Here is a 13,216-nt window from a genome sequence, read left to right on the forward strand (position 1 = left end):
TTGCAGCGAGAGCCCATTCAGCAGCTCCATCAAATGTTGCGATGAACAAAAATTCTTGTTTGCCTTTCGCTCAGCTCAGGTGTGATTGGGAAATTCAAGCGCCTATAGACTTACCGAGTAACGTGTAGGCCAGCAGTAGCATGCAGATGCCCAGATTGGTGAGCAGAGCGGACCAAACCGTTTGAGCCGTTTGTTTGCGTTTCTTGGATTTGGTGGCATAGCCGGGCGGCGCTTTGGCCTCCGATGCGCTGGGCCCCGAGCCGAAGCAGGCGCACCAGCCCTGGCGTCGGGCGCGCTGCTGCGACTGCCCAGCGGACGCCGTCGATGGCGGCTCTTTGCGAGTCGGCGCCGTATTTGCCACCAGCTGGAGGGGCAGCAGCTTGGCATTGCTTTTGAGTGTGCCGCAATTGCTGTTAATGGAGCTGCTGGCGCTGTTGGCCAGGTTGGGCCCCGGGGCCGGTGGCAGCAGCTCGGTTACATAGCCGATGGTCGATGGTGTTGGGTATTTAAGTATGCCGGCTGGCTGCGTCTGTTGCGATGGCGGTGGCGGCGGCTGTTGCTGCTGCTGTTGCTGTTGCTGTTGCTGTTGCTGCTGCTGTTGCTGTTGTTGTTGTGTTGCTACTTCAATGTCCTCCAGCGTTGGCATCGGCAACAGCTGCGTCGGCAACTGGGTCTGCAGCTGGGGCGGCGTCGTCAGCGACATGGTCGTCAGGGAGAGGGGCATCATTGTTGTCGGGGGCGTTGGCTGCTGCGTCGGCTGCTGCGTAGGCTGCGAGAGCAGCGTTGACGGCGTCGTAGTCGGGTTCGTCATCGTAATTGGGATTAATTTGGAAGGGGTGGGCGTTTGGATCAAAGGGGAAATTGAAGATGTCGATGCTGGGATCGGGTTCATCGTCGTCGTCGTCTTGAATGTGCTTGTTGAAGGCGGCGTGGACAGCAGCAGCGGCAATGTCGGCGTGCCGGCCCCGACGCTGGATAAGTTGGAGAGTACGCCAAAAGAACCGTAACTGCTGGTCGACGTAGGCGGGATGCCGCCATAGCCCAGACTCCCCGCTGCCCCATAGCTGTCTCTCTCCCCGCTGTAGTCGCCGCATGTAACTCTCTGCGACGCAGGCGGCGGCCCAGATGGCATCTGCATTGTTTGGTCCGAATTCATCTTGCATTTGTGGTGCTGGTATTTGCGCCTGGCGTTCGGTTACCTACAATCGATACAAGTTCATAAATATATTATAAATATCATAAATATATCATATCATATACATATTCAATATATAATCAAATAAAATACAATTTTTCTTTTTATCGAAATTTTTTTGCAGCATCTATTGAAATTATCTCTAGAGTTACTAAACCATAGTGATACCATTTAATATATTTCATATATGTATAATCGGCCAAATTGAGCAAATTTAGCTGTTGAAATATCCATTATAATTTGCCTAAATATGTTTCTTTTATTTTTTAACAATAAAAAAAAAATAAAAATAAATAATTAAAAAAAAAAAAAAAATAAAAATAATAATAATCATAATCAATTTATTTATTGATTTATTTTTTTTTTTATTTCTATTTTTTTATGTTTAACGAAAGCTCAGCTGTAAGTACGTAATGAGGTTTATTTTTAGCTCTGCCGTAATGCTCTGCCTTTTGGTCTCAGTCTATATATAGGCAGCAGAAATCTTAATCGCTTAAAAAAATCGGTTGAGTTTTGAAAATCTTGGGCAAGCTTAGAGTAAACGCAAAGCGACAATTCAAATATTTACACACATTACTTTTGGCACATGAGATTGCAACGATACAAAAAAAAAAAAAAAAAAAAAAATATATATATATATATATATAAAAAAAAATAAATAAATAAAATAAAAAAAAATAAAAATAAAAAATATCGTTGACAGTTTCACAGAAAGCTTAATTTCTTAACATCATACAGCTCAGACCATATGCTAGCTGGAGTCTTTATTTAATTTCAGTTTTATTGTCTTAATTTGTTGTTGGCCCTCGCTTGGTTTCTATTTCGTTTGCTCATCTCTCTATTTTCTCTTGTCTGTTTGCAAAAAAAAAAAAAAAAAAAAAAATTAAATAAAAATAAAATCACAAAGTAGGAGAGAAAAACAACTCAAGTTGAAATGGAAAAGACCTTCGTGCTGCGTGTGTCCGAGCTGTCCGCCTGGCGGCAATATTCGCACCTGACCACGCCTCCGATGTGCGTCCAAACATTTGCCTAGCACCTGCATGCGAAATGTGCAACAAATTTCGTGCACTTGAACTGAATTATTGCCATTGTTGTTGCAACTTGGTTGGGCCATTGTTGTTGTTGTTGTTTTCGTCGTCGTTGCTGTTGCTGTTGCAAATTGTTACTTGGCACGACGACACTCAACGGCCTTTTGACCGGCTTTGCCACTGCAACAACAGCTGCCTCATTGTTTGCTTGCAAGGGGGATGGTGAGGGGAGGAGGGGGGTTGGGGTTGGTTGGCAGCTCAGGTCGACGGCAGCTTAAAATATGCAATATACACACTTAAGCAACTCAGTGGCAGCTGCCGCTCAGAGGCGTTCATAATTGCCCAAGCAGCTAGCTCTACGCCTACATCAGCAGCGCGTAGACTTCCACACACACACACACACACATACACACACACACACACACACCAGCAACTGTCATTTGGCTGCTGTGTTTATGTGATTGCAGCATACCCTGTGTGGAAAGATGGTGCTGCTGCTGTCCGAATCTTAATTATGTGTATAATAAATAGTTCACAGTTTTCACTTCATAGCATTTCACTTAAAAACACAACGAAAATGTCTTTAAAGCTAATTATGAGTGAACACTATTTCTAATAAATTTAGTCGCAAAATATATAACAAAAAAATAATTAAATCACATAAATTTATATATTTAAATATTGCTTTACATTATATGTATTATTAAATAGGCTTCAATTAATATAAATATTTTAAATATTTTTTAATGATTTTAAATGTTTCTATTCTTGTCTGATTATATGCCATAATATAAAATATAAATTTGACCAAGCAGTATATACATAAGTCGTCGAGATCATCGAATAATCGAAGATGATTATATATAACGCCTTTAGGGACTATTCCAATAAAAATCTGAAAAAGAAAAAAAAAAAAAAAAAAAAAAAATTGAGCTATTTAAATATTGTTGTTTATTGTATATATTATATTATCTAATTAAAAAATATTTATTTAAATATAGTTTGTATATTATATATGTATAAAACTATGCTTAAATTATTCAATTAAATTAATATATATATATTTCATATTATTTAATAAATCGAAATATATATTTACTTCCATCTCATAATATAACATTTCTCGCTCTTATTATACGTAATATTATGCTTCTCAATTTTATTAAAATTAATTCTCGGAATCTCTTATTATTCCACTTCTCCAATTATCCTGTATTTAATTAATTTAAATATTTTAACATTATACTCTCTTTTATTTATATACTCCTCATAAGTCTATCATAACCAACATAATTACAGCTGTTGAGGGTATTTGGAGTGGCGGCATCTCGAAGAAAATAAATTGTTGTTTTTCTTGCTTCAATGTACTTTTGCATTTCTTTGCATTCATTTGCGCTTTTCCAGCTAGCTGGGGGCCAATCAGCCGACGCTTTCCTTGCGCAATTCGCATTTAGCAGCGCTTCGCTCTGCACTAATTGCCAGCCAATGGATTTTTCGGAATGCGTTTCCTAATGAAAACTAAACAATTTCAACGCTCACATGCATTTCAATCAGTCGGCAAATACAAACAATGCAATTGAATCGATTTGGCACCACTTTTCCTCATCGTCACGCCTAAAGCCAAAAGAGACAGTGATACACTGTGTCTGTTTTGTGCGTGTGAGAGAGAGGGAGAGAGACTGATTCGAGTTGAATTGGTTCTAGGCAGGGCTATAGCTATAAGCCGCTTAGGCAGCGCAGCGATCTTTACGCAATCCCCTCAGCAGGCGGCGACGATTTACCTCGATTGGGTTTCCCAATTGCAAAGGCGATTAATTTCGGGTAATTACAATTTAATGAAAATCATTCAATTGTGCAAATTAATGAAAATGTCTGCACAGTTTAAGCCGAAACCATAAAGTAGCCAACACGGGCTACGGCTACGGGTTAGCACAGTTTTAGCCACAGTAGGCGTGCCGGTTGCCTAATGCCCCTTAATCACTCGCTCTAAGCTCAATTGAAACTCAAAGGGCGTACGCAAATCCTATCAATGACAAACACACCCACACACACAATACATACATATGTATATACACAGAAATACACACATATCTAGTTGAATCATGATCATAATTCGTTGGATACTCTGTGGACAGCTGAATTGGTGATTCTTGACATGACTCGAAGTCTTATGGCCTAGCATTAGAGTAGGTTCCCATAGAGTAGATTCCTTTAGAGTAGACTCTTCTACAGTAGAGTCTGCTACAGTAGTAGACTCTTCTACAGTAGAGTCTGCTACAGTAGTAGACTCTTCTACAGTAGAGTCTGCTACAATAGTAGACTCTTCTACAGTAGAGTCTGCTACAGTAGTAGACTCTTCTACAGTAGAGTCTGCTACAATAGTAGACTCTTCTACAGTAGAGTCTGCTACAGTAGTAGACTCTTCTACAGTAGAGTCTGCTACAATAGTAGACTCTTCTACAGTAGAGTCTGCTACAGTAGTAGACTCTTCTACAGTAGAGTCTGCTACAGTAGTAGACTCTTCTACAGTAGAGTCTGCTACAGTAGTAGACTCTTCTACAGTAGAGTCTGCTACAGTAGTAGACTCTTCTACAGTAGAGTCTGCTACAGTAGTAGACTCTTCTACAGTAGAGTCTGCTACAGTAGTAGACTCTTCTACAGTAGAGTCTGCTACAGTAGTAGACTCTTCTACAGTAGAGTCTGCTACAGTAGTAGACTCTTCTACAGTAGAGTCTGCTACAGTAGTAGACTCTTCTACAGTAGAGTCTGCTACAGTAGTAGACTCTTCTACAGTAGAGTCCGCTAGTAGACCGTTTCAGAGTAGATTCTTCTAGAGCAGACTCTACTAGTGTAGACTTGACTGGTGTAGACTCTATTAGATTTCACTCTACTTATAGAGCATACTCTAATAAAGTAAAGTTTTAGTAAAATGCTTCAATGATAGTCTCATATATATTTGAATATGCTTTACAACTTCTAGTTGCTTGCTCTACCGAGAATCTTTTGACTGGCTTTCACGCACTGTTAGCTCTGGCTGGCACCGAAATGGGACCAGCTGGCTAGCCGCATTCAGGATTTTAAGTTTCATGATTTTCAGGTTTCTCCCTTTTATTTCGGTTAGTCTCTGCTGGAGCAAACCAATTAGGCAGCCTAGCGGATACGAGGCCAACAGCAATGGCTTTCGTTTTTCTTGACCATTTTCGTTTGTTTTTATTCTATGTTTTTGTTTTTTTTTTTTAGTTCTGCCGAGGGTCGCTGTTGCTTTAAACCAAGTGCGCTTATTGGCTCAGTTGGCGACGAGCGCAATTCCACTCTTTCCGTCTAGTTGGCTGTCTAACTGTCTGTCAATCCCTATGTCTGTCTATCTGTCTGTCTGTCTGCCTGCCTGTTGGGTTTCATCCATCTCAATTTACTGCGTAAGGCTTTTGTCAACGCCAAGAAAATTGCTGTCAAAAATTGCAATCCCAAAAGAGGGACAAACAAACAAAGAGACAAAAAAGAGGAAGCACAAGGTATACATACATGTGTATGTATATATATACACATAAGCCGTCTCGTCTGGCTAGCAATGGGCCAAAACTAACTGGTAAACGTAATGGGCAACTGGCACAGTAAGCGGCCCTGGAGCCGGCGCTATAACTGTAACTGCTGTTGACCCAATATTTTGAACACAAGAAATCTGAGCTCCACTGGACTAAACGAATAACAAATACTCTGTGAGGCATAGCTTAAAAGTACTTATATATGCCGAGTCAAAACAATTTATACACTGCACATATTTCGCTTAATGAAATTGCATATTAAGATCAGTGGCAAATGTATCGTTTCACTATTGAATATGTTCATAAAATGGACATGAACAGGGCCTAAATTTCCTAATATAAGACCAAGCTTTATGTATAAAAGAGAAACCCTAGCAAGCTGACGGACGGAGGGGCTGAAGAAGGAAGGAAGGGGCACACGCGCAGGTGCGATTCGACTCGTCGCTCTGATCAAGAATATATAAGTATTTCTTATGGGGTCTGCCACGCCTCTTTCAGCCTTTTACATATATTTGATCATAATCATTAAATGCTGGTTTGCCCATTTTCAATGGATTCAGGCTATAAAAACATCGTTATCGATCCAAAAGTATATTTATATTTATCGATCTGTATTACAGTTACAGCTATGTATGTGATCTATCGATTTGCCTATCGATTCCGAAGATAAGCAATTTATATATCGATTCCAACTCATCAATATGTTATATGTTGCTCAATAAAATAATAAAACTAATATCCAATTTTCCTGTGTGTTACATATTGCCTAATAAAACTGATATGCCCTATCGCTGGACTGCTGGCATACGGCGTGTGAGCAATGCTTAAATGCTTTTGGTGCGCAGCTGCGCTTGTGCGTTGTGTGTCTCAGGACGGGTCGCACTTTTGTTGATAACCAGCCAACGATGCCCAATGCAATGCCATGTTTGGCTGCCAGTCTGTCGTTGTGTGCGTGCGCAAACATAAACAACAGTTATGCTTGAACAACGGCCAAAGTTGCATTTCCGCTGTAACCGTTTTCCGCACGGAAATGCGTTCGACGCGTGTTTGAAATATTGGCCAAAGTCTCTGCGGCCATGCGGCCGTGTAGCTCTGCGGTTGCCGCCTCCATTTGTGTCCGTCTGATTGTCTGTCTGCCTGTCTGACTGCGTGTGTGTGTGTGTGTGTGTGCATCTGTCTGTGTATTGTTTTGCCAGCTTCAACTACGAGCGGCTGCTGTGCGCGTAATCATTTCAGCGGCAAACGCCAAACGCCACGCCCCAGCCGCTGCTCCGCCCCGTTGACATCCGTTCATTTCAGCTCATTTGAGCGAACGCTGCCTGGCCACACTTTTATTTAACTTTTTATGCTCGCGCATGCAGCAAAGCGAGTATATTGGCTGTGATGAATGTTCGTAAGCGACCTGACAAGCGACTGACTTGACTCATCTGATAAAGTGAGTTAGAGCATGTGTTTAAGCTGCTTTTACTTTAGATTATTATGAAGGGATGTATTAAGGATTATATAGGATAGAGTAAGTCTTTAGTAAATAGGAGACTTAACTATATCTTTGATATCAATCAATCAATCAATCTTTGTTGATCTTCTCTTTTTAGATAGTTGTAGATAGATAGATGATATTTACTTCTTTCATTCGATTTTTATATGGTTACATTTTCGGCAGTCGTTTCTGCTCTCCAATCGCCGTTTGATCTTCTCTACATATAGATCAATGTCTTATATATATGCTTCTTTCATTGGGCCATAACAGTGTATAAGATTTCTATATTTTTCAAAATATTTGTTGGCAGTTCTTAAAGCGTGAACGAGCATTAGACAGTCAGTTTAGCCCCTCAGCAATTTTTTTCTTACTTCGTTTTGTTGAAACTGTTGCGTTGAACTTTGGAGCAAACAGCAATTAAAGATCGCAACTTTGTTGTTTTTGTTGCTGTTTTGTTTTGTATTGTAGTTGCTGCTGCGGCTGCGGCTGCTGCTGCTGTGGCTGTTGTAGCCACTGCTGCTGCTGCTGTTGTGGCTGTTGTGCACTTGCAAAGTTTTTGATTCATTTCGATTCGCAGTGCATTCGCTTGGCCACTCGTAGCAAACAGCATACGCTGGTATATGAGCACGTTCATCCATAAATATATATATTTGACACTATAGATATTTTTATTTCTCTGTGGGAATATATGTTGCCTGTCGGTGTGAGCATTAAGCAAGAATTTGTATACAAAATTTGGCTGAATATGTCGGTATATGATCAAAAGGTGGCTATGAGTTATGAAAGGATTTTCAAGGGAACATCGCAGCCAGCGCTTGGATTTGGTTGATGAAACCTTGGGGACTCGAGAACAAGTTATAAGATATTTTGGGGTACTATTTTGGCTTAAGCAGGCTGAGATGTACGTCGAGCTTTGTTCATATTTGGATCATATGAATAATAATATTCATTTACCATTGTCATTATTTCAATTCTATAGGTTTCATATTTATTGCAGTTAATGTCAAAGCTGTTGCTAGTGTTCCAATTCCACATGTTTCGTATATAATGAAATTCGTGTGCCGCTTTTTGAATGCCATTTTCATTTAATTCAATACATATTGAACTTTATGTTTTTGTTTCAATTCCATGTGTTCCATATTTATGTTGCCCTTGAATCAATTCCATGCGTTTCATATTTATTGACACTCATGCTCCTGCTGTAATGCCATATGCTCTAAGTTCAATCAACTTCAGGGGTTTCAATTCCATTTGTTTCGATTATTCAGTCTATTGCCTTTGCCAAAGTATTTTTTGTTTTATTTGCATAGCTTTCACTTTCAATTTTGTTCATGCTCCACTCTTTCATCCACTCATTCCATCGTTTGTTTGTTTGTTTTATTTTTTTACCATTTCATTCCATTTAATTTACTGCAGCTGCATTTCAATTCGATTTCTCTTCATATCGTATGCATTTCAGCTCATGTCCGTTTCCTTAGCTTCACAACTGTTTCACTTTCGAGCCATTTGCATTTTATTCCCATGCAGCGCCAATGCGTGTGTACATACGTATGTGGGTTCCACTTGCCATTCGTTTCATAATCGATTTGCATGGCAAATTTTCATTAAAACAGAAATGAAATAAAAGATACGATTAAAATACCTATTGAAAACGAAACTCGTAGTTTGCATCAATTGAAATGCATTTATTTGTTCATTTTTCATATTATTTGTTTCTTTCGTTAGGCTCGTTGTATGTAGTTTTTACTGTATGTGAGGAAAGCTTCATTCCATATCCCATTATATACATACATTTATTATGCACTGTCTGCGCTGTCGCTTACCTCTGCTTACTGTTCCTTTTACTCTGATCTTCATTGATTATCTGGACTTAAAAGTTTCTCCAGGCTTTTTTGTTTTTGCCGTTTTCATCTACTCGTTTATAAAGTGATGAGAGTATATTGGTTTTCTGATAGTATCGATATAAAGTGTTTTCACACTGAAATTTGTATGATATAATTTATAAAACTTATATGATATAAAAATAAACAAAATAAATTGTGGAATAAAGAACTAAAGTATATTGAGCACACCTCGTATATCTATACATTTTTCCTGCTCGAGCGAGCATTATGCAGTCGGTTGTGCTCGACTTTCTGTAATTGTTTTACTTGTTCGCTTACTCGGGTTACTTTTTGCTTCGTTTTATGCTGATTATTTGAGACTGCAAATTTGCAGCTGTCATTAAATGCCATTTTTATTGGCCATGCAAATGCTTCGCATTGCGTTTTTAATGCATTAATTGTTCCACTGCTTGCTGCTTGGGCGTATGGGCGGCAAGGGCGTGGCGGACAGTGACTATCATTGTCCTGGCGACGTTTTATGAGCGGCTCATTTGAGCGACGCTCGCGGCATTAAAACGGCATAAATGCTGCGCATCGTTAACTGCAAGAAAAAAAAAAAAAAAAAAAAAAAAAAAAAATGTAAGCAAATAGACGAAACAGTAGAAGTGGAACATTGGCAGGGGCAAGTGAGTCGTGTAGGCGGGTGCTGCAGGGGGGCAGTTACTCTGTGAGGCGACGAAAATATTTGCTTAATGAAATTGTATGTGCGCGAGAAAATTTTTGTGTGAATGAAATTAATTTCAAACATGGCGCATAGCCCACGGCTTCTGGCACATGGACGTAGAGTTGAAAGGGGGACGGTTGGTATTACCCTTGTAGGGGCTGGGGCAGCGACGTTGGCAACGAGTTTATTTCCCTAAGATTAAGATGCCTGAGCTTATGAAAAGAAATGTTACTCTTCGGCTGCTGCTCCCGCTGCTCAAGTTTCTCCCACTCTTCCCCCTCTTGCTCTTACTCTGGCTCTTCCTCTTGTTTTTTCAGCCCATTTGCGCGCGCCGAGTGTTTACGTTCAGTTTTTAGCTTTTATGGCGCATTTTTGCTTATATGCCTTATATGGCATTTACGTACTTATTCTCAAGTGTTTGTTTTCCTTTTCCTTTGGCTTTTTTTTTTTGTTTTTGTTTTTCTCATTGTTTTTCTTTTTTTTTTGTGTTTTATTTTATTTTATGATTAGCTGCATATTTAACTGTCTTACATTCAGGGCTTTCGACTCACTGGCATAGCCTTTGCCATTGCCTTACTCCAACTCCAGGAGCTCTGTAAGCCAAGGCTTATGAATTAGTAAATGATGCGGTAGACGGTGCTCTCTTTGCGAATGTTTTCAGATGATTCCTGTTATTACATTAAGTCCGTTCAGCCTCTGGCATTTCGAGTGCCGTCTGATATGGCAGCACAAACAGGTTGCTAATCTTTTGTCTTTACGCGCATCATAATTTATACGAAAGTATGTGCATATATCAAGCTGGGATAAGATCTGAGTTTAGTAACTGAACTAATGCATTCGTAAGTAATGGTAGATAAATATGTTAGATATATTCATATCCATATGTGCTTATACTTATATTTTCCTACAACAAACTCATATATTTATTCATTCATTTTTCTTGTTTCTTCTTTCATGCATTTGCAAGTGCTTACATTATTTACTATTTGATCTATACCCATACCATCTCTAGAGGCTGTTTAACATGCTTTCCATTATATCATTATTATTATTATATTTAGTGTTTGCTTTGCCTCCTTCTTTTTTATGAATATTTTACGGCAATTACCTCATCTCTTATCTCGTTTGTAGTCAGCTTAGCTAAGCAACAGCTGCTTTCTCTCTATGGTTACCTTTGTGGGCTTGAAATTTGAAATTTCAATTACACTTGGCACTTGCGCTTGTTAGAGCTGACCAGCTTTAGGTCAATTACTGGTTAACTGGAAATTGCAATTACCTATAGGCTTTTGGATTATTTGTCTTGCTTATGCTTAAGTTGCTATAATAGTTTGATATTTGTTTGTTATATCTTAAAGTCTTATATACACACTCCATTTAAACTTTTCAAAAAAACCTAACACGTCACTAAAATATTGTCTGAAATTCCATAAGTTGCATAATCAGGAGTTAGGAATTCATAGTCTGATGCTCAGTTACTAAACTTTTCGCTGAATTGTGCTTTATTATAATCAAGCTAGAAGCTATTAAATTTCAGCCGAAAGCAAAGCAAATACTTCAAAGCAAAGTATCTAAGATATTTCATAAAATATCTAAGATAGTCTAAAAACTTAAAATAGATAAAGTTCTATGTAGATCAAAGAAAGGAACTATTAATATTTGTTTAATAATATACTGTTACTACATAGTTTGCTTTGAAGCGAATATACCAGACATTAGAGCAGCCATAATATGGCAATTATTTAACCTACTCAACGGAAATATATATAAGTTAAGTAATACTGTGGAGGTAAGCTGCATTTACAGTTAAAATGACAAATGAGGGAAACGACTTCGCAGGCATTCTCGATGAAGTCTAAAGTAGAGACTATAGCAGAGTAAAAGTTCAGCAGCAAAGATACTTGGAAAAGAGTCTGTGACTATGCTGAAAAGGTTTTGTGGTGGGAAAACAGGGAGCTGGACGCAGGAGGAGCACGAATTGTAGTGCTCAGTTAGAGGACATAGAAGAGCGTCATCTTGAAAGTTAATAAGGGATAATGCCTCGTTCCAAGAAAGAGCCAAGAGAGAAGCAGCAATGCACTCTGACACAGTGAAGGAGACTGAGGGCAGTGACTGACTGAAAATAAAGCATATCTTATAAGTAACAAAATTTAGTGCATGTTCATCACACATACAAAGCAAATCATACCATACAAGCAAATCAAGATATTTTTCTTATTTTAAATCATTCAAAAAAAAAAAAAAAAAAAAAAAAAATTAATAAATAAATAAATACATAAATAAAATAAATTAATTAAAAAAATCCACATAATTGAATTATTAAATATATTTATATAGATTATATTTATTTATATATATTACTTTTTTTTATTAATATCAATAATTTTAATTTAATTTTTATTATGCTTATTATTATCATTGCTCAATTGCTCTGCGGCTTATTTAAGACTCAAGTAATTCTTCTAGAATATCTTGAGTATACACTCGAATCCGGTTATAACGACGCTCGAGGAACTGTAGTTATACCCGGAAGACGTTATACCCATCCAAGTTTTCTCATATAAGTTTGTCTTGGGTTCAGAATTTTCGTCGCAATAGTCGTACGGATATAACCGGCTTCAACGGTGTTAAAAAAAAAGTTAACGAATTCAGATAATGAAAATGACTGTGGGAAATGATAATAATGAAAGTGTAATCATCACTAGCGCTGACATTAAGTAGTATCACAGTGGGAAAAAAAAAAAAAAAAAGCCGACAAGCCTAGATTAACAACACGAAATGTGATAAAAGTAAGCAACACAATTTGGTATATACATACATATATGTATATCGTATATATATTTATATATGTATATTCAAAGTAGACTCTGTGGCAAACGTAGCACAATTGAAATTGATTACAATTTATTGGACGCGAAATGGCAATTAATTGGATTTACCATAATTCAATTGCAAGTTGGCAATAAATTTAATGAAATGCGCTGAATGTTCAGCAAATTAAGCGCGACAGGATGAGAGACAGAATGAACGAACGAACGAGCGAAGGAGCGAGCGAGTGAGCGAGAGAGCACGAGCGTATTGATGAGGCAGGTGTTTAACACAAAGGCAAAGCATTTGAGTGCGAGACACGCGCCCGAGATAGTCAAACAGCTCTAAATACGTACGCTTGCAACGTTTTGTGGCTTGTTGTTCGTATTTGTGTTGCAACAGCTGCTGCTGCCGCTGCCGCCGCTACTGCTGCTGCTGCTGCTGCTTTGTGGCTGTGGGCGCTTTTATTATTATTTACTCTGATTTGGCCGGTTGCGCAAACAAGCTTGCGCTATTGTGTTTGCGCAATTTTGAAGCCAGATTCCATGAAACAAGGGGCGTGGCTGGCGTACTCGAGCTGCAGTCGCTGCAGCTGTGTACATGCCGGAAGTAAAAATTA

The 13,216-nt window shown here is 38.7% G+C and overlaps 1 protein-coding gene across 2 annotated transcripts in view; it reads right to left on the minus strand.

Moving 5' to 3' along the window:
• The window catches only part of LOC6584367, a 109,974-nt gene that overhangs the window by 18,136 nt on the left and 78,622 nt on the right, over positions 1–13,216 (minus strand). For both annotated transcript variants that reach the window (XM_032732287.2, XM_032732286.2), the window contains exon 3: positions 115–1,199. In XM_032732287.2, the coding sequence (XP_032588178.1) occupies positions 115–1,156 (1,042 nt within the window). In that variant the 5' untranslated portion in view covers positions 1,157–1,199. The remainder of the gene's footprint in view (positions 1–114; positions 1,200–13,216) is intronic.

The sequence above is a fragment of the Drosophila mojavensis genome, unplaced genomic scaffold (genome assembly GCF_018153725.1).
Source record: "Drosophila mojavensis isolate 15081-1352.22 unplaced genomic scaffold, ASM1815372v1 contig_136, whole genome shotgun sequence".
In the NCBI taxonomy this organism is placed as follows: domain Eukaryota; kingdom Metazoa; phylum Arthropoda; class Insecta; order Diptera; family Drosophilidae; genus Drosophila; species Drosophila mojavensis.